Here is a 19,418-nt window from a genome sequence, read left to right on the forward strand (position 1 = left end):
TGCTCAGGTCTCCTGGAGCTGCTCTCAAGAGTCAAGAACACGTCCTATCTGAAACTCACACACCAGGGCTTGGCACACGGAGTGCTTGGTACGTGTCTCCAACTGTCATGTAACAAGCCCAGGTTCACCAGGAGCGGGGCCTCTGCCCCGTGTCCCGCCGTGTCGCCAGGGCCTGGTCCGCAGCAGGCGCTGAGCAGACACTTGTTCTATGTGGGAATGCAAGGCCTCGTGGAGGGTTTCCTGTCAGGTTCTCATGCTCTGCCCATGTCTGTACAGAGAAAAAGGCGGTCTGAAGACAGTATGCTTTTATCAAGAAGGATACGTGAGTGGAAAACCGGAAACATTTCACATCCTCCTGCTGGCACCTCGTACGTGGTCAGTTGTGGTCATGAGGCGACTGCTTAGCACCTGAAGAGGCCAGAGCAGGAGAGCAGCCTCTATGTGCTCCAGAGAACTGTGCGTCTATCCTAATACATGCCAATGAACTTGCAGCCGAGACTGACATCATACTGTAAATAAAAAGGCTGAACCAGAAAGCTCTGTAACTTCTCTGCCCCACACGGTACCAACTAGCTATTTGTGGCTGTTTACATGCAAATAATTTAAATTAAATGCAATTTCAAAAAACTAAAAAGTCAGTTCTTTACTCTCACTAGACGCATTTCCAGTGTCGTTCTCGTCCGTAACACTTGAGGAAGAACAAGCGCTGTGCATTCTGATGTCACACGCCCTGTAACTCATAGGGTCCCCTGACAACTCTGGGGCCATCCATCATTTTCCATTTTATGGAAAACTATGAAACTCATGCTCTACAGGTACGCACAGAGTCACCTCCCCCCATCGGATAAAGTATCTGAAACCTGTCAGTGTGTATGATGAGTGAATGTGTGTCAGTTTCAGGTTAGTGTTTCCACTCCACCCCACCCCCCACCCCCAGCCACTGTCCCCTGGAGAAACCCATGCAGGAAAGGCAGGGCACTGGGGTTGGGGAGCACCGAGTGAGACACCTGAGGAACCCACACCCTGAAATCTTCAATTGGGCACAAGGCTCATAGAGCAGTGAGAAGACATTACTAGGATAGAAATGGAAAGGACTAGGGGTGCCTGGGTGGCTCAGTCGGTTGAGTGTCTGACTTCAGCTCAGGTCATGATCTTGCGGTTCGTGGGTTCGAACCCTGCATTGGGCTCTGTGCTGACAGCTAGCTCAGAGCCTGGAGCCTGCTTCAGATTCTGCTCCTCCCCGTCTCCTGCTCTGTCTGTCTCTCAGAAATAAATAAATGTTCAAAAAAAAGGAAAGGTCTCACATCCAAACATAAATTCCCAGAAACTGCAGAGGAATGTGGGATTTTCTTCCTTTTTAAACCTGATTTAAGTGGGAAGTGGGCACCTTCTAGAGTGGGAGGGGCAACTGCTGGCGTGTCCTGGGAAGGAGAGGAGAGAGAGTTTCTGCAGGACGGGCAGCTGACACCTGAGTCAGGGAGCAGAGCCTGCAGTGCACCACGCGGGGCCAGGGGGTGGGACGGACATGGTCCAGGGGGTCACCAGGCAGCCTGTTTAAAGCAGCAGCCACAATGCTTCTGTTGGCACAGCTTCTGTTATGCACAGCATTTCTGGTAGGAATCACTCAAAGTAATCGCCCCAAGCCCTAGATTTTTTCAGTTGACTATTCGTGCCAGAGAGTTCTCTTCTTCTCTACTTAACTGCCCGAGTGAACAGGGGTGCAAGGAGTGTCTGTCACGTCCCTACTTGCTTCTTGCCCGCAGGCAGCACTTTGGGGCAGGGCCTTGGACCATGTCCACTCTTCTGAGGCGCCCCAAATACTTCCCTGGTATGTGAGAAGGGCTATAGTTTATTCACCAAAACCTGATTTTCCGCATGTGGGAGACTAGTACCTACAGAATGGGAGAGAACATTCTTCAGCTCTCCACAGGGACATCAAGTTGGACACATGGAGGTGTGAAATCATAGAGACCTTAATAAAAGCATTGGGACAGCTACGTAAAATCCTTAACATAAATAGAAAAAACCAATCCACCTAACTGTAGGGAGCGCCAGGGCCTTTTCATAAGTCCATCTAACATACAAGAGGAAAACGGCCCCTGGCATAAGGTTCAAAGCTTGGTAACAAACTAGAACGATACATTCTGCTGTATAACTCGACTGCCGTTTTTTTCTTACAGTCCTAACAAACCCTTCTTAGAATTTTGATGGCCAAGGGAATCTAGGCCTTTTTTCTCTGGCTAGTTTGTCTACACCGTGACAAGATCAGGGTCATCCTTCGGTCCACTAGGGAGGCAATTAATGCTTCTGGGCCTCGCCAGCATCACAGCAGGCTCTGCTGCCCGAGGACAATGGGCACCCAGGGCAAAACACGGTGGGAAAGCGGCGGAGAGCGCGTGTCTAGCCAGTGGTGGCCAGAAATGCCCATCTTCCAAGTTCAGCGCACACTGGGCATGCTGCAGGGCAGGGGAGTCACCACAATGGCTGAGGCCGTGTCCCGCCAAGGGGAGCCCAGCCTGGGACAGAGGAGGCAGCTGGGTGCACCAACCAGCTCAAGCTGCTCTCCTCTCTTCGCCTGTGCCAACCCAGACACAAGGACAAGGACGAGGTGAATATAAATACGGTTCAGTGGTGCTACTAAAGATTTCCAAAGTCGTGGAACTTGGATCTGACTCAAAAATCATCAGCTAAAAAAACAGGTTTAGGCACCCAACAAAGGCAGGCCTGGATGGAGACTGAGCTGATTGTGGTCAATGCCAATGCTGTGCTTTACCTGTCAACCTCAACCTGCTGGTTTGCTTTCTGTCATTACCACCACACGATGACCCTGGCTGGGTTCCTCAGTCCTAGATGAGAAAGCTGAGACCCTGGGGCGCCTGGGTGGCTTAGTCGGTTAAGCGTCTGACTTTCGCTTAGGTCATGATCTCGCGGTTCGTGGGTTCGAGCCCCGCGTCGGGCTCTGTGCTGACTGCCAGCTCGGAGCCTGGAGCCTGTTTCGGATTCTGTGTCTCCCTCTCTCTCTGACCCTCCCCTGCTCACGCTGTCTCTCTCTCTCTCTCTCTCTCTCTCTCTCCTAGAAATAAATAAAACATTTAAAAAAATTTTTTAAAAAAAAAGAAAAAGCTGAGACCCTGAGTACTTTGGGGTGATCTGCCAGAGCCGCGGGCAGCAGCAAATTTAAGTCTTACAGTTCTTTGTCTTAGTGTACTCCTGTCTTACAGATCAGGGACCAGACTCTGGGTTTCACAAATGAGTACAATAAGATAATAAAAGCATGGAGTCTACACCAAGTTGTTTCTTATTTTATTAAAAAACAAAACAGTTGCGATGTATCTTTAATATCGTTTCATGAAAGACATAAAATGGGGATGAGCATAAGTTCAGAATAACAGGGAGTCCTTCCTAAATAAGGATCATAGGCAACTTTATGCTAATTATTTAAGGGATATATTTAAATACTCTGAATGCAGAAAAATTACAGTACACTTTTTTATAATGTGTATGTAATTTTTTTCTCATTGCAAATTTATCAATTTGTGTGTGATCTAAAATAAAATTAAATGCTCCCAAATTCTTTTAAATCCTAATCATTGGCAAAAAAAAAACCCAAAAAACAAAAAAACAAAAACACCACACCAAACCTAGCCTAGATATGTTGAGAAATGATTCCATCTATTTGAGTTTTCTAGGCAAACTGAGCAGAGTGGAAGCAGGACGTCCAGCCGCCTGCCCTAGGCGCTGCCCTCAGAGCTGAGAAGGAGGTGGCAACAAGCCGGGGCTTACCACGGGGCAGCCACGGCTCATCTCTCACAGGCTGGCCGCCTCTAGCTCATGACAGTTTGGGAACCATCCGCCCTAAATCACGGATTCCTGGTCAGGTATGTGCATCTTCATCTCCCAGGGCCGTTTTAGAGATGGAGGCCTGGCATTAGCAGGTTGGAGAAGCTCCTAGGTGGGCCTGGAGTACACCCTAGGTAGGGACCACCGCTCTAGGTCAATGGTTTTCCAAAGGGGCTTCAGAGTCTGGTGATCTCCGGCAATGCCAGGCTGCAGGGTAGAGGGGGGCAGGGGTGGGGCGTGGGGGTGGAGGGAGGTACAATTACTGATATAACACCTTGACCTCTATCCTGGGATATGTAGCAACAAAGATTTAAATAACACCTTGTACAAATGGAATCCATGCCCCATACTGACCTGAGTCTGCTAGAGTGGACCCAAACACTCAGCAACTGCTGCTAACACGTACGATAGGTATGTGATTTCAGAATTCAGTTTGTCAAGAGTGTTCTAACTGAAACACGCCAGAAGCCAAGCCCTGATAACGTCAATATGTCTGGTCTTGCAGTGACCTCCAGGCCTTCACCACGTAACCAAGCCAGCCCTCACTTCTGCCGCAGCCACCTGGACCAATACCACAGAAACTTCAAGAACCAAAATAGTTCCTCAACCAGAAACAGCTGGTTGGTTACTGCAGCCTTTTTCCTCTCAAAGAATAAAAGCAATCCACCGAATTCTTTTGACATTGCCATTTAACTTATACTTCAAAATGTTAAAAGAAAATCATAAACATTTAGAGCTTATAAATATTCTAACAGATGTCAGGAATCCTGACTTCACGCTGAATAAGGAAATAGGAAACAAGAGACGCTCACACAAAACAAACATGACCCACTGGCAGAGAGAACTTCAAGAGTTGTTGACCCTGAGGTGACCTAACCAGCTAGGAGGAAACAACAGGGAAAAAAGAAGGTATGTGTGAAGGCTGGCTTGTCCCTTCTTTCATTTCATCACTCATGGGGGAAAACGCCACTGTGCACACCCTGTGCCCGTGGATGCTCAGGGAGGCCACCTTCCAGGTCCCTGCTGTGTAAGCCCATCAAACTTGGAACCTTACTGCAATCATAGAGATCCAAACCCAGAAATCCAAGATCCCCTATTCCAGTCTCTGTGAGGAGAAGGACCCCTCCCATCCAAGGCAATGGTTTTCCAATTCTCTTTTGCAGAACTCGAGGTGAAGGAGGGGCCTGAGCCCCACTCAGAATTCAAGGGGAGTCTTCCTCTGAGGTCTAGGGTTCCCCTGGAGCTAGATGCAAAATGCTGCATACATATTTGAACTTTTCTGAGGAAAAAATTAGTGGTTTGCATTGGATTCTCCACATGGTGACACAAGAAAGGTTAAGAACTTCTGGTCTAGAGAGGAGAGTAGAGTCCTCACAAGGGCCTTCTGGGTCTGCTGGCCTGGCCTGGCAGGCGAGGATGCATCACTGAGTCCCGGCAGGGGTGCACCATCAGCCTGTGGACCTGGGGCCATGTCCATCCTAGAACGTCTGCAGGGGGCCTCCAAGCAGACACAAGCAGGGAACATTACTTGCTCCAAGTCCCTCCAGAAATATGCCAAGTGGCTCAGCCAAGGGGGGCAGAGCACTTCCCCTGGGCACCTTATAGGAAGTAGACCCTTCTCAGGATTTGTAAGGTAACATATTGACATGAGGGTCGTCAAGATGACACTAAGATGAATGAAAACAACTGTGTGTTTACCATGCTCTTTTGGAGACAGATGGTAAGGCCCCCTGTTCACGTCTGCCCCCCGGAGACCAGCGCCCTGGCACCCCAAGTCAGACCCTGGCAGCATGTTACTGGGGTGTCTTCCCGACCAACACACCTACCTGTGCGAAGGAAACCTCTTTTGCAGCTCGGAAATAATTAAACCTTCCACGAGGTGATCCGTTTCTGTCACGAGGTCTGCAGCTGATGTTTTGGTTGAGACGCGTTTTTCCTCAGAAAGGGCTTTTCTGATGATCTGAAATGAAAGTTCATAAAAAGTACAGGAGGTGGTTAAACTGGCGAGCTCCCTCGTCTCCCAGACAGAGGCAGAGTCACCTCCTGTGGGCAACTCTGAACAAAGGAGTGGCGGGCGTGGGTGTGAGGGCCACTAGCTGCTTCCAACACAGGCAGGCCTCGGGACTCAACATCACACCCGAGACCGTCTGGGCGTCCGGTGAACCTAACTACCTGCTATTCTTTCACCAGAAAGATAGGTTCATTGGTTGAAGCTATCCTGTCCTGCCTGTGGAGCAATTCTTCTTTGAAGGAAAAGAGAAACATGGTGGTTCTGAAGAGCATGAAGCGTCATCCAGTGGAAGATTATGTAACTGACACCTCTGTCCCAGAGAGTCCCGGGAATTCGATTTCTGTGTAAAAATGTATCTTCCCTAATTCATTTATGCATCGCATGGAATGGACTATGCTCTTGAATCCAGATTACAAATGCTCAAACACTGAGGCCTGGGAGAGGTTAGGAGGCACTTCACCAACAGGGGGTCCCACTCTCCCTGATGCTCTGGTCAGGGCGCTCCTGACCGTCCAAGGGGGTGAGCACATGGGCTGGCTTAGGTGCCAGGACCTCACTGATCCCCGGTTCTGGGCTCACAGGTGGGTTCCGTGGATGTGCGAGCCCCGGCACATCTGGTCCAAACCTGCTGCGGCTAAATGCAGAGGTAAGGTGTGGAGGGAGCCTCCTGGAGCCGCCTCCAGCCTGGCCCAGTCTGGCTCCAGGAACCCGTGGACGGCCCTAACAGGAAGGTGTGCGGAGTGGTTAATCAGTCACAGGACACTGTGGGAAGGAGCCGGTTGACTCTGTGAAATAAAAAACACTCCTTCTCCAGCCCAGGCCTTTCTTTTTCATTGCTGTCTGTTGTAGCGGCTCAGTGGCTCCCTCAGCATGATGACAAAGTCAGGACACCTGAAAATGACTTCAGACCTTTCCTCCCACACTGGCTACCATCCCAAGATCCTGTATTTCTTTCCAAAGCACCACCAATCATGCAGCTAGACAGACTTGACATCCTTCAACTCATCCTTCTACCTTCATGTTTCCCGAGTGCCTTTCATGGCCAGCCTGTGCTTCGTACTAACGGTGCTGAAGGGGAGGAGGGCAGGAGGAGACAACCCTCCAGTCTGCAGAGAGGAAGAGGACCTCAGATGGAATTTTAAAGAATAAGCAGGAGACGCCGAGACACTGAGCAATCTTCAAATTCTGCCCTCATCCTAGAGGCGGCCCAAACAGCACTGAGCCTAGACAGGTTTTGTTCAGGTTTTCCTCCTGGTTGCAAACGGATACATATTACAGAAAATGTGGAGTGTGATTCTGTAAATAATGCGAAAGACAATGCATATAGCACTCATGCATAACCCATTAACATTTCTGTGCCGGTTCCGACTATCTGCCATTTGGGGCCTTCCCGTCCCTTCTATCTGCAGCATTCTGCTTAGCACTGTCAGGCTAATCTCCTTAAAACATCAATTGCACACAGCAAGTTCCCACCAAACAAATCTCCATGGGCTCATTGTTTATAAGCTGGAAACTTCTCAAATCTAGCTCATGCAGCATCTGCCCTTGTCCTCCAGAGATCCCTGAATTTTGGGCTAGTCCACACCTCCTATCTGTAGGCCATTTGGCAGTGAGCTTGCACTTTGTATGGCAATTTAGTGTGGTATGTGTATGGGGGGGGCATGGTGTGTATTTATATGTGCATGTGTGTGTTTTATATGCGCATGTATGCAATGTCTGTGTGGTTTATACATGTGCATGTGTGATGTGTGTGGTTGATGTATTTGTGTATGTGATGTGTGGTTTATGTTTGTGCGTGTGTGATGTGTGTGCGGTTCATGTGTATATGATGTATGCAGTGTGTGGGGTGGTATGAAGGGAGCTTGTGTGGTTTTGTGTGGGGTGTGTGTGCGTGCAGAGGGAGGGAGAGAGGAAGACCAGACCAGAGGACATGCCACCAATGCTTCTCCAACTTCACTGTGCATGAGTCACCCGGGGTCTTGCTGAAGTGAAAACTTGGGTGGTTAAGTAGGTGTGGGGTTTGAGGTCTGATGTTTGCATTTCTGACAAGTTCTGTGGTGACACCGATGCAGGGGCCACACTGGAGCAGCCGGAGTGTCAGGCTGAGAGCAGGGTGTCAAGCCCCAGAATGAGGAGGGGTCTCCTGGGGGCTGGATGTTCTGACCCAGCACCACACAGGAGTCCTAGGATCTCCACCCTGAGAGGACGCAGGCCTCAAGCTTCACGTTACACCTGCCCCTACCCCGCACGCATAGCAAGCATTCATACAGTTCAAGGTTATGATTCCAACCATGCGCCCTGCAGCCTCTGTGCTGAAGCCAAAACGATTTTTAAACCTCCATCAGCTCCTATCACTGCAATGCTCAGCACCACGCAAAGACTGCCACGGCTTTCAGGAAAAACAGACCTACAAACGTCCCCTCCCATAGGCCACTCCCAATCTCGCCATCCTTCTGCCACTCTGGTTTTCTGGCCGGTCCTAGCCAAATCTCTTTCTGTTCCAGGGACTTTATATCTTCTAATCTATCCAGAACTTCTTGCCATCTGAAATCATCTCACGTGTCCCTTTGTTGATGGTACGTCTCCCCCGGGAGAGCGCTTTGGTTCCCCGCCACACCCCTAGTCTCTAGAACCGTACCTGGCACAGAGTAGGTGCACAGAAGTCTTTGAGTCATGAAGAAAAGTACGCATGAGACTGCTTGAACAGACTCTGCACATTTTTTCCAACGGGATCACTAGTGCTTGTCTAAACACTGACCACCTTGGTCTCTTCGTTTTGTTTCACTGTGGGTTTTTGGTTGTCCTGTGAGAAAGTGAAGATGTGCTTGGAGTCTCCTCCTCCAGCCTCCATCCACGGGTCCCCCCTCCTGGAGCCAGCCTGAATCTGCCTTATGGCCGCCTGTCCACTCACCACACCACAGCCAGAAGGGCTTGCCAACCCCCTGACCTTAATCATGCATCTCCCAGCATAAAGCATTTAGGGGCTCCCCAGCACTCTGAGGACACAAACCCCCCAAGGTGGCACACCATATTCTTGAGAGTTGGTCTCCTGGCGGAGACTGTTTAATCCCAAATAGCCAGTATCCTCTTCTTCCTTTCAGGGACAGAAGGCCCAAGTTTAGCAAGGCTCAACAGTCCACACCTCTCTGCCTCTCGTGCAGGTAGGCGTGGCCCTGTCCTGGGATGTGAACAGAGGGCTACGTGCAACTTGAGTCACACCCGTAAAAGGCCACTGTTTGCACACTACTCCCTCCTGTCCTTTTCCCCTTTGCCACCAGCTGGTGACGTAGCTGTGGGGGTGAGAGGTGAGCTTTGGTCACGTGGGAAGAGAACACCTCCTTAAAGCAACAAGTGCCAAGGAACCTGGGTCCCTGGGTGACTGGGAGAAACACAGCCCCATCTCCCAGCCCCGGGGCTGCTGTGGGGAAGAAAGAAACCTGCCTCGCTTCTGGCACTGGTCTGTGAAGGAAGCCAAGCCACCAACCTAACAAACGGGCCTCACCTAACCTCTACGTTCCCATCTCCCTCCCCTCCCTGCGCCATGACGGTTAGGCTCCAGCCTAAGCCTCCCCTCTCACAGAACCACGAGCCTTCTTCTGGCCTGTGTGTTCCCTTTCTTGGTGACTCAGCTCAGATGTCACCTCCTCTATGATGGGTCTCCAACATCTGCAGGCAGAGCAGGGAGGGCACTCACCCTCTCAGCGTGCTGCTAGGGCACTTCCGCAAACCCACACAGCTGGCCTCTTGGGATTCGACGTCAGTGCATGCGGTGAAGGAGCCCCATCAGACCCTCCTCGGTATCCACCCGCCACCGGTGAATTTTGTGGCCTACACAGGGGCTGCTACACAGTCAGGTGTTGGTGGACATCAGAATGAAGATTTCTTGGCTGCTACACACTGAGCTCATAGGTAACTAAAGTCTGGAAGACTTTTTTTTTTTTTGCAGGTGCCCTTGGGAGGCCATATCTAATTGCCCTGGTATGTATACATTTGGTCTTTCAGATCCAAACTATACACAACTCTCGTATGTTGAGGAGATGCATGCTCAGGGACCTGTGTGGGCAGTTTGGGGAATGTCTGATGTCATCTGGGCTCACTTTCCAGAGGACCCAGGCCCTAGCTACAAAATCACACAAAGGGGGAGATTTATGTATTCAGGAGAAAGGGGTCGAATCACGTTCTTTTTCAAAATATTTCTGGTCTGTGTCTATTAATATTTATGACTTTCGCTATGACTGTTTCGATGTGGGCATGTGTCACAAGGAAAGCCATGGAGCTTGAATGTCCCTGTGTCCTTTAGCGGCAGAGCAGGCCACACGGCCCTCTGTGTTCACTGGCAACTTGATGCGGTGCCGGCCCAGCCCCCTGTCCCCTGCTGCTGCTCCTCCAGGCCCTGGATCCCATCCACTGGGACACCTTAGCTCCTCCCTCTCATCGGGTTACACACCCAGATACATAGATCCCATTTCTCAATTATTTCCCAGAACTTCGCTAACCTTCTCACATTGCCTGCCTTCACTTGCCCATGTTGCTCAGCCTCCAAACCTCCTGCCTTGCCCCTTTGCAGCGCTGTCCACCCGGAGCACAGCAGCCTCTCCGGAAAACAGATCTATCTCCTGGCACTCCCTGTGACTTGTCCTCTCCCCGCCCCACCCCACGCCGCCTCCGGGAGGATGGCAGGCCCCAGGTCCTGTGTGTGAGGACGTCTGTGGCCAGCCTGGGCAGCACCTATCTCCCTTGCCGTGCCCGGTTACTCTCCGCTGTGCGCTCTGCAGCAACTCTGTCTTTGGACGGGACGTTCCTCCTGCAAGGGCCAACCCCATTTGTCCTTGAGGACCCTGCTCATGCCCGGCTCCTCCAGGAAACTGCCTGTGTAGCCCTCCGCCCACTCACCCTGGGTGAGGCCCTTCCTCTTGGCTCAGTGGTTCCCACAGCACCGACAGCACAGCTCAGTTACTGCATGCACCGCACTGCTTCATCACTATAAGGCACATCCAGCCTCTTTGGCTAGATGGTAAGTGTCTGGAGGGCAGGAGCTCTGCCTTTCATGTTGGCAGGTCCAGGACCCAGCCCTCCACACCACACTGCCCCTCAGGCTCTAGGCCCAGCAAGGCAATATGCATTGTAGTGGGACGCTGCACCCTCATCAAGTGGACTCCCACACCTTGGGAAAGCTATCCGAACTCGCCTTTCAGTCACCAATGACTTGGAAATGCTAGTTCTTCGGGGAGGAAAGGCATATGAAAAATCCCCCGGTCTAGAATGCAATTCCTACTTGCACCCATTTCATAATACCAGCAGGGAGCACAGATGATAAACCTACAGTTTAGAATCACAGCGATCTGAATTCCAGCTCCACTTGGGAGACCGTGGGGGGCATCACTGAGCTTCCCGGAGCCGTTGTTTCCTCGTCTGTAATTACAGCGGCACCGCAGACACTGGGTTGTTGGAAGAACTAAATGAGGAACCCCAGGTCATGGTCAAGGGACACAAAATGATCTCTATGTACACAAAGACCTGCACCACTGTTATTTTTGAGAGCAAATACCTGACAGAGCTTAATGACTTACGGCAAAATCCAAAACCTTGTACACAATGGACAGATCTCAAATGGGATGCTAAAATAAGAAATAAGAAAGGTTTAATTCTTAAATGTTCCTCCATTGCAAGGAAGGGCAGCGAGAGAGTGCTGTATTTCTCCAATCAATCAGCAGTAGACTCACACAGCCCCTGCCTTTCACCATAGTCCCATCTACAGGGGTGGCCGCGAGGCTGTGGGACACTTCCCCGCTAAGCCCTTTACCACAGCTGTCTCTGATCTTAGATACTGTAAACACGTTCCTTCTGCCATCAGTAAGTTAGTGTATGCTGGTTTTTAACTAATGTTTTTCAGCTACTCACTAACTAGGCATGCACTCCCAGATCCCCTGGCCTGGGTCTTTCCCTCCAGATAACATTCTGTTAATGTTTAATATATAAAATACGAACGAGCCTTTAGTCACTGACGCCTGAATTTCAAATCTAAAACAAGGGACACCATTGGCTTCAGTGTCAGAGGTGTCATTCGGGGATGTGTCCCAAAGCCTCCTTCTTGTCTCTACACCATCTTGGTTCTGTGTTACGGTCCCCAAGTCTGCCATACAATTAGTACCCATAACTGCAGAGCAGCTTGTGTGTGTTCCAGAACCCAGGGACCAGCACACCCAAAAAACTCTGCCAGAAGCGGGTTTCTAATAGGCAACAGGGCTTTCCGCTGTTGGGAATGGGAAAGTGTGGCTACTGGACGTGCAGTCCTTATGATACTGACTATACACTTCAGGTTCTAGACATATGTGAACACAAGTGAGTGTGATGTGATGGTTAATTTTATGAGTCAACTTGACAGGGCCATGGGGTGCCCTAAATGTTTTGTCAAATGGTAGTCTGGGTTTTTCTGCAAGGGTGTTTTGGATGAGATTAACATTTTAACCAGCAAAGCAGACTGCTCTTGTAATGGGGGTGGGCTTCATCCAATCAGTTGAAGGCCTGAATAGAAGGAAAGACTTGATCCTTCTCTGAGAGAGAAGTCTCCAGCAGACTATCTTTGGACTTGATCTGCAACAATGGCTCTTCTTGCCTATGGCTTTTGGCCCGAGTCTTCAGCCTGCCAGCCCACCCTGCAAACTGGACTTGCTGGCCTCCGGTTGGTTCTGTTTCTCTGGAGAATCCGAATACACAGGACAATCAATAAACCCTACAAAGTGAATTCCACGTGGCTATCCTGTGGCCCAGGGGTCAGTGTTAACATCTGCTAATAACTCACAAATGAACCTAATCACAGGAAGGAGGAGGAGCTGGTTAAAGCAGATGTGGGCCATGGATGCCGAATTCTCACAGGCCAGCAAGTCTCAGAGCTCTCCAGTGTCACTGCCTCCCTCTTCAGCTTCACAGCCGAGTTTCCTCCAACTTGCTAGCTCTACCGTCACCCACTGCCTTCCTTGCACCCTGGCACTCCTCTGCATCAGCCCTGCCAGGCGCCTGGCCACCTCATGTGCCACATCCTGAGGACACCTTCGCCCACACCTCAGCTGCCTTTTGTGTCACCTGACCCTCTCCACCTCAGACCATTCCTCACAAGAGGTGCGTCCAGGATGGCAGGCTGGGCCCCGCCAGCAGGGGCTGCTCCCCGGAGCCCGCCGCCTGTGGCCTGCTGGCCGCGCCGCCGTCACCCTGCTGGTGCTCATACCTGCTGAGGGCCCACTCTGCCCCAGCACCATTCCAAGCAGTTCACACGTACCAACTAGTGAACCCTCAAAATAACTCCAATGTAGTGATAATTATCTTTTCATGTTACAGATGAGGAGACTGAGGCACAAAGAAATGGGGAAAGTTGCTAAGATCACAGCTGGAAGTGCAGGGAAAGGGATTCCATGGCAGGTGCTCCACATCTTCCGACGCTGATCAGAGCCGACCCCCTCGGGGACTCCTGAATCCCTATTGGGTATGGAGTCCCAGGCAGTGGAATGCACCCAGCTGCCGGCGCCAGAGCCCATAGGTTCTTCACAACTAGGCCTCTTTCACCTCACAATTCATGGCCAAGGCCACTCATAACACCACCACTGAGACTCACGTTGGTGAGCCTGAACATGACCCTGCAACACCACCGTCCACTGTGGGCCTCCTCAAGCGCCCCCCCCCACCAGATTTTGCCCACCCACTGGCCTGACCCTCCTCTTCCAACTTCAGCTTCAGCCAACGTGCCCTCCTTGCCATTCCTGAGTGCCGTCTTGGCTTTCTCCCCTCAGGGTGTCCATCTTCTCCCTCTGCCCTGACACCCTCACCTTTCCCAAGCCTATCACCCAACTTCTCTAGTGAATCCTGCTGCTCTTTTTACAACCACGGTGTAAATTTCTTCCAGAAAATTGACCCCCGTCTTCCAAGGCCTGAGATGACTGCCACCACAGCCATACTACATGCTACTGTGATCATCGGCTAAGTTGCTGTCCCAGGAGGCTGGGGCCGGGGGTGTCCTCCAATGTCTGCTGCATACTGAGTGCGCCACCTAGGGAACCCAGGCACTGCTGGGACAGTGGACACAGAGACCCTGAAACTGGCTTAGCTACAAGGATGTGACACCACTACTCAGCTGAATTCTTTCCCCATCTCCCATGGGAGAAAGATGCGAGCCTGCCAGCCTTCAGTTCCAGCCTGATGAGGCTGAGAGACAGGGGAGAGCCTGGATACAAAAATCCCCTTCTCTCTAAACCTCAGGCTAGCTGGAAGAGCTCAGCCTCCCCCCTCCACCCCCCTACTCCTAAGGCTGGGGAGTGGGGTAGGAGCTCTGGAACTCACTAGCGTCATTTCCATTCTCTGGCTAAGTGGTAAGATTTCAGCCTACTCTCTCCCCAGCCCCAAAGACTGTAATCTCCACTAACAAGTGCTTCATTTGGGTGAGCAAGTAAATATCTCAGGGCCACAGAGGCTGATCGACCTTCACGTGGCAGTGACACCAGTCTTTGCTTCCATCCCTTTAGTAAGATGGGGGATTTCAAGGACTCCAAATGCCAGTGCAGATGCAAATCCCTCTGCAACAAAGTGCTCCCTCTCATCCCCTACCCCAGCTTCTGTTAGCAAAATGGGCATAAGAAACATGCCTCTTTCCTTACAACAGCACATAAAGGCAGTTGGCCTCACACACAGGGTCAGGGAGAGGTGGGCCCAGGGCACTTGGACCACATGTGCCCCACAGAGGGCAGCTGCTACTCTACGTTTGCCAGTTGTCTCTCAGGAGTTCTGTCTTGGCTGAGGTTTCAAACGTTGGCAAAAGTTTTACAATTGTAAGTGCAGGCTGACCCCGCTGTGGAGCTAATCAGGAACAGGAGGCCTGGACCTGAGGCACAAAATGCTACATGGGGCCAAGGGGAGGCGGGAAGTGGGGAAACCGTCACCCACCACCTCCGTTCCTCCAGAGTCCCGGTGGAAGAGGAGCAGGGAGTCTCTTCTGGAAGAAACAAGTGACCCGAGACCTCCACATACTGACATCTGGGAATCTCCCAGAGAAAATCCAGGAGCTTGACTTGGGATCACCCTAAGGTGGAGTCCCTGGGTGGACAAACCTGCTTTCTCTTGGTCCAGGAACCTGGCCTTAACCCTCATCCCGGGACCTCGGGCTCCCAGATTGGTGTCTCCACCCTCGACCTGTCCCCTGAACTCTGGCACAAACTCCGACACCTCCGCTTAGAAATCCACTGGCAATTCGAGCTGGACGTGCTCGAAACACATTTGACTTCCACTTCCAAACCTGTTCCTCCCGCCCTTTCGCCATCTTGGAGATGGCAAATCCATTCAACCAGTTTTGCAGGCCCAAACCCTGGAAGGCATCCCTGCCTTTTCTCCGGGTCTCACACTCTGCCTCAATCCAACAGCAAGCCTGGCAGTTCAGCCTTTGAAATGCATCTGTTTTACCACCTTCTTCACTATAGCCCAGTCAATCCACCCTCATTTCTCACTTGGACTATGTGAACAGCTTCCTATCAGATATCCAATTCTGATCCCCAGGGGCATTCTAAGGCCCCACACAGCAGCTAGCGTGGGATCCCTATCACCCTGTAGGGCCCCATACAGCAGCCATGGTGAGCTCCCTATCACCCTGTAGGGCCCCACACAGGACTGCCCAGAACCTCATTACCATACTCAGAGTAAAGGTACAGACCTTTCCAGAATTACTCAATAAATATTTGTTCAGTGGATGAACACATTTGTAATCAGTATTTCAGTGCCACCATTGTAAAAACAAGAGATAACCAAGAAGCACATGAAAAGACACCTACGTTCGTTAGTCATTAAGGGACATGCAAATTAAAGCAACGAAATACCACCTCTAACCCATCAGACTGGCTGCCATGGAAAAGACAGACAATACCAAGTGTTGGCCATGGCGTGGAGCAGCAGGAACCCTCCCCCGTGCTGGCAGGGGTGTAAATTGGTATAGCCACTGTAGAAAATGACCTGGCAGAATTTCACACCTGATGACGCAGCAATTATTTCACTCCTATTATTAAAATATCCCCAGCAGAAAGGCATACATACGAAACGAAAAGACACAGGCAAGGATGTTTATAGCAACATTAATCCATAACTCCAAACTGGACATCGTCCAAAGTTTCCTCAAGAGTTGAATAAACAGTCATTTATTCACATAACAAAATGCAGCGGTGGTTCGCAAAGTGCTGCCTGCAGCCCCAAAGGATCAGCTGGGAACTTGGTGGAAATGCTAATTCTCGGCCCTGCTCCTCACCTAGTGGGTCAGAAACGCTGGGGATGGGACTGAGTCTGCCTTTACAAGCCTTCCGGGTGCTTCTGATGCATGAGACAGTGAAGACCTTTTCTCTATAGCCATGAATCTGTTGAGTTTAACAACCCTAAGGAGATCATTAAAAATTCTGTTGGGAAGTTCAAAGATGACTGTTGATAGATACACAGAAAGCTAAGCAAATGAAAAAATACATTTTTTTTTTAAAGGAAATGACATGTTGCACGAGAAAGAAAATATGTAATACAACTATAATATCCAACCCATCCATGCATTACAATTGTATAGTCAACAGAAGGTGAGCTTGGATGACGATGGAACCGACCGGGAAATGCAGCTCACAGCATAAAATGCAGTGCCTAAAACAGACAACTCCAGAGGGAACGGTGGAAGCCTGTGATTCAGAAGACGTGTAAATATCAGAAAATTGAAGGCAGTGATCTCTGGGGAAAAGGATGAGCTCGATAGGGGACAGGGCACTGCTGTTTTTCATAACAGTCTCCTCGGGGGCATTTCACTTACTACATTCCCTGTAGGCTATATCTGATAAAAATTAAAATCACAAATCAAAAACAACACTGCGTTGGCAGCGCCAGCCGGACCAGGGGGGTTATACTGGGTCAGAGCCCACCGATGTGCATTCTCTGCTCTGGGGAGCCAGAGGTGGACACAAGAGCGTCTACATTCAGGGCACTCTGCAGGGAAGGCACACCAACCAGACTGGAGACGAGCAAAGCTGGGAAGCAGCACAGGAGTGATGAGGAGAGTCACATAGGAAGGTCCGTGAAGGAAAGGGTTGAGGAGCTGAACCCTGGAGGGAGGGTATGGTTTTCAAGGAGCATAAGAAGGGCAGGAAAATGCAATGTGTTTTGAAAAGGCCAAGTACTTCAATNACCAGACTGGAGACGAGCAAAGCTGGGAAGCAGCACAGGAGTGATGAGGAGAGTCACATAGGAAGGTCCGTGAAGGAAAGGGTTGAGGAGCTGAACCCTGGAGGGAGGGTATGGTTTTCAAGGAGCATAAGAAGGGCAGGAAAATGCAATGTGTTTTGAAAAGGCCAAGTACTTNTGGGTAGGTAAGGCCAACCAAAGAGGATGGAGAGTAAGCAGAGATGAATTTACTGCAAAGCTTCAATGAAGCGGAGGATTCAAGGCTCTGGCCCTCCCTGAGGCTCCGCGAAGGACCTTAGCAAAGCATTCACACGATCACACATGAGCACCTTTTCTAAGTCTGCAACAGTCAGCTATTCTAACTGCAGATATAACCGCTGTCTCCTTGCACTGTGACCTCCATTATAGTTTGTGTCCGGGGGCACCGGAGTGGGTACTGGCATTTTTGGCTAAAGGCAAGTTGAGCGGAGATGAAATTTACTCTGGGTTTGATGGAATATATCTGCGGGGTTTGCAGTCACATTTGTCTGTAAGTTATTATTAGCCATCCTGTGTAGGAATGGCTTCCAGAAATGCTTCTACTGTGCGCCACGCCGAGTGGCTTGGCATGGTGACATAAAGGGCAGGGGCCAGGGGAGCACGTGAGTGTGCACGGCGTCAACTAGCACACGGGACCGTGGAAAGAAGTAAGCGACCATATGGAACCAGAAGCCAGGCTGCAGAAAATTCCTCTGTATCTTCTCACAACATATAAAAGAAAACCGACAGGATTCTCAAATCTGATGGCAATCCTAAAAATGTGTATAACCCTACCCATAATGAGTTTGAAGACTAAATAAACTTTTCTAAACCATCAGTAATCAATTCCAATCAGTCATGCTACTAGAAAGCCTGAACTTATACTCCTTTTGGCTCATAGAAAGTACTACAAAATCATAGTCATTTGAAAGAGCAGGAGGCCAAAAATGTGAGAAAAGTAGTACAGAAGATTGAGAAGCAGCTAAAGAATTATTTTTATGTATTTTTAAAAATTTTTTAATGTTTTTTAATTTATTTTTTGAGAGTCAGAGAGAGACAGCATGAGCAAGGGAGGGTCAGAGAGAGGGGGAGACAGAATCCAAAGACAGGCTCCAGGCTCTGAGCTAGCTGTCAGCACAGAGCCGGATGCAGGGCTTGAACCCACGAACCGCGAGATCATGACCCGAGCCAAAGTCGGACACTTAACTGACTGAGCCACCCAGGTGCCCCTTATGTATTTTGTTATATTTGTTAGCATCTTAAAATTCATACCGTTGTGGTTTTTTTTATTCTAAGCGGTGTTTACACCTCATTTTGAATTTGTAATTTTGTATCTTTTTCTTAAACAGGGCTCCTAAATTGTCTGACTTTCAGGCCCAAACAAAACCTGGATCTACCCCTATGGGACAATTAGTTTTCTAAGATACTTCTGTTCACACATCAAAGGTGACAAACACCCATTCCAATGACTATTACTATTTGTATTTGCGGTGGTGATAACGGAGGGACTCAAGTCACTCCCTTCCCCAAAGCCCAGCAGCCAGGTGGGGGGGGGGGGGGGGGGGGNCTGTTGAGTTTAACAACCCTAAGGAGATCATTAAAAATTCTGTTGGGAAGTTCAAAGATGACTGTTGATAGATACACAGAAAGCTAAGCAAATGAAAAAATACATTTTTTTTTTAAAGGAAATGACATGTTGCACGAGAAAGAAAATATGTAATACAACTATAATATCCAACCCATCCATGCATTACAATTGTATAGTCAACAGAAGGTGAGCTTGGATGACGATGGAACCGACCGGGAAATGCAGCTCACAGCATAAAATGCAGTGCCTAAAACAGACAACTCCAGAGGGAACGGTGGAAGCCTGTGATTCAGAAGACGTGTAAATATCAGAAAATTGAAGGCAGTGATCTCTGGGGAAAAGGATGAGCTCGATAGGGGACAGGGCACTGCTGTTTTTCATAACAGTCTCCTCGGGGGCATTTCACTTACTACATTCCCTGTAGGCTATATCTGATAAAAATTAAAATCACAAATCAAAAACAACACTGCGTTGGCAGCGCCAGCCGGACCAGGGGGGTTATACTGGGTCAGAGCCCACCGATGTGCATTCTCTGCTCTGGGGAGCCAGAGGTGGACACAAGAGCGTCTACATTCAGGGCACTCTGCAGGGAAGGCACACCAACCAGACTGGAGACGAGCAAAGCTGGGAAGCAGCACAGGAGTGATGAGGAGAGTCACATAGGAAGGTCCGTGAAGGAAAGGGTTGAGGAGCTGAACCCTGGAGGGAGGGTATGGTTTTCAAGGAGCATAAGAAGGGCAGGAAAATGCAATGTGTTTTGAAAAGGCCAAGTACTTCAAT

At 49.9% G+C, this 19,418-nt stretch overlaps 1 protein-coding gene across 1 annotated transcript in view; it reads right to left on the reverse strand.

Moving 5' to 3' along the window:
• Nucleotides 1-19,418, reverse strand: part of IMPA2 (inositol monophosphatase 2) — a 47,793-nt gene that overhangs the window by 21,692 nt on the left and 6,683 nt on the right. Inside the window, exon 2 of the mRNA XM_077778263.1 lies at nt 5,667-5,895. Coding sequence (XP_077634389.1) covers nt 5,667-5,895 — 229 coding nt within the window. The remainder of the gene's footprint in view (nt 1-5,666; nt 5,896-19,418) is intronic.

Source organism: Crocuta crocuta, unplaced genomic scaffold, assembly GCF_008692635.1.
Source record: "Crocuta crocuta isolate KB4526 unplaced genomic scaffold, BGI_CrCroc_1.0 scaffold26, whole genome shotgun sequence".
NCBI lineage: Eukaryota > Metazoa > Chordata > Mammalia > Carnivora > Hyaenidae > Crocuta > Crocuta crocuta.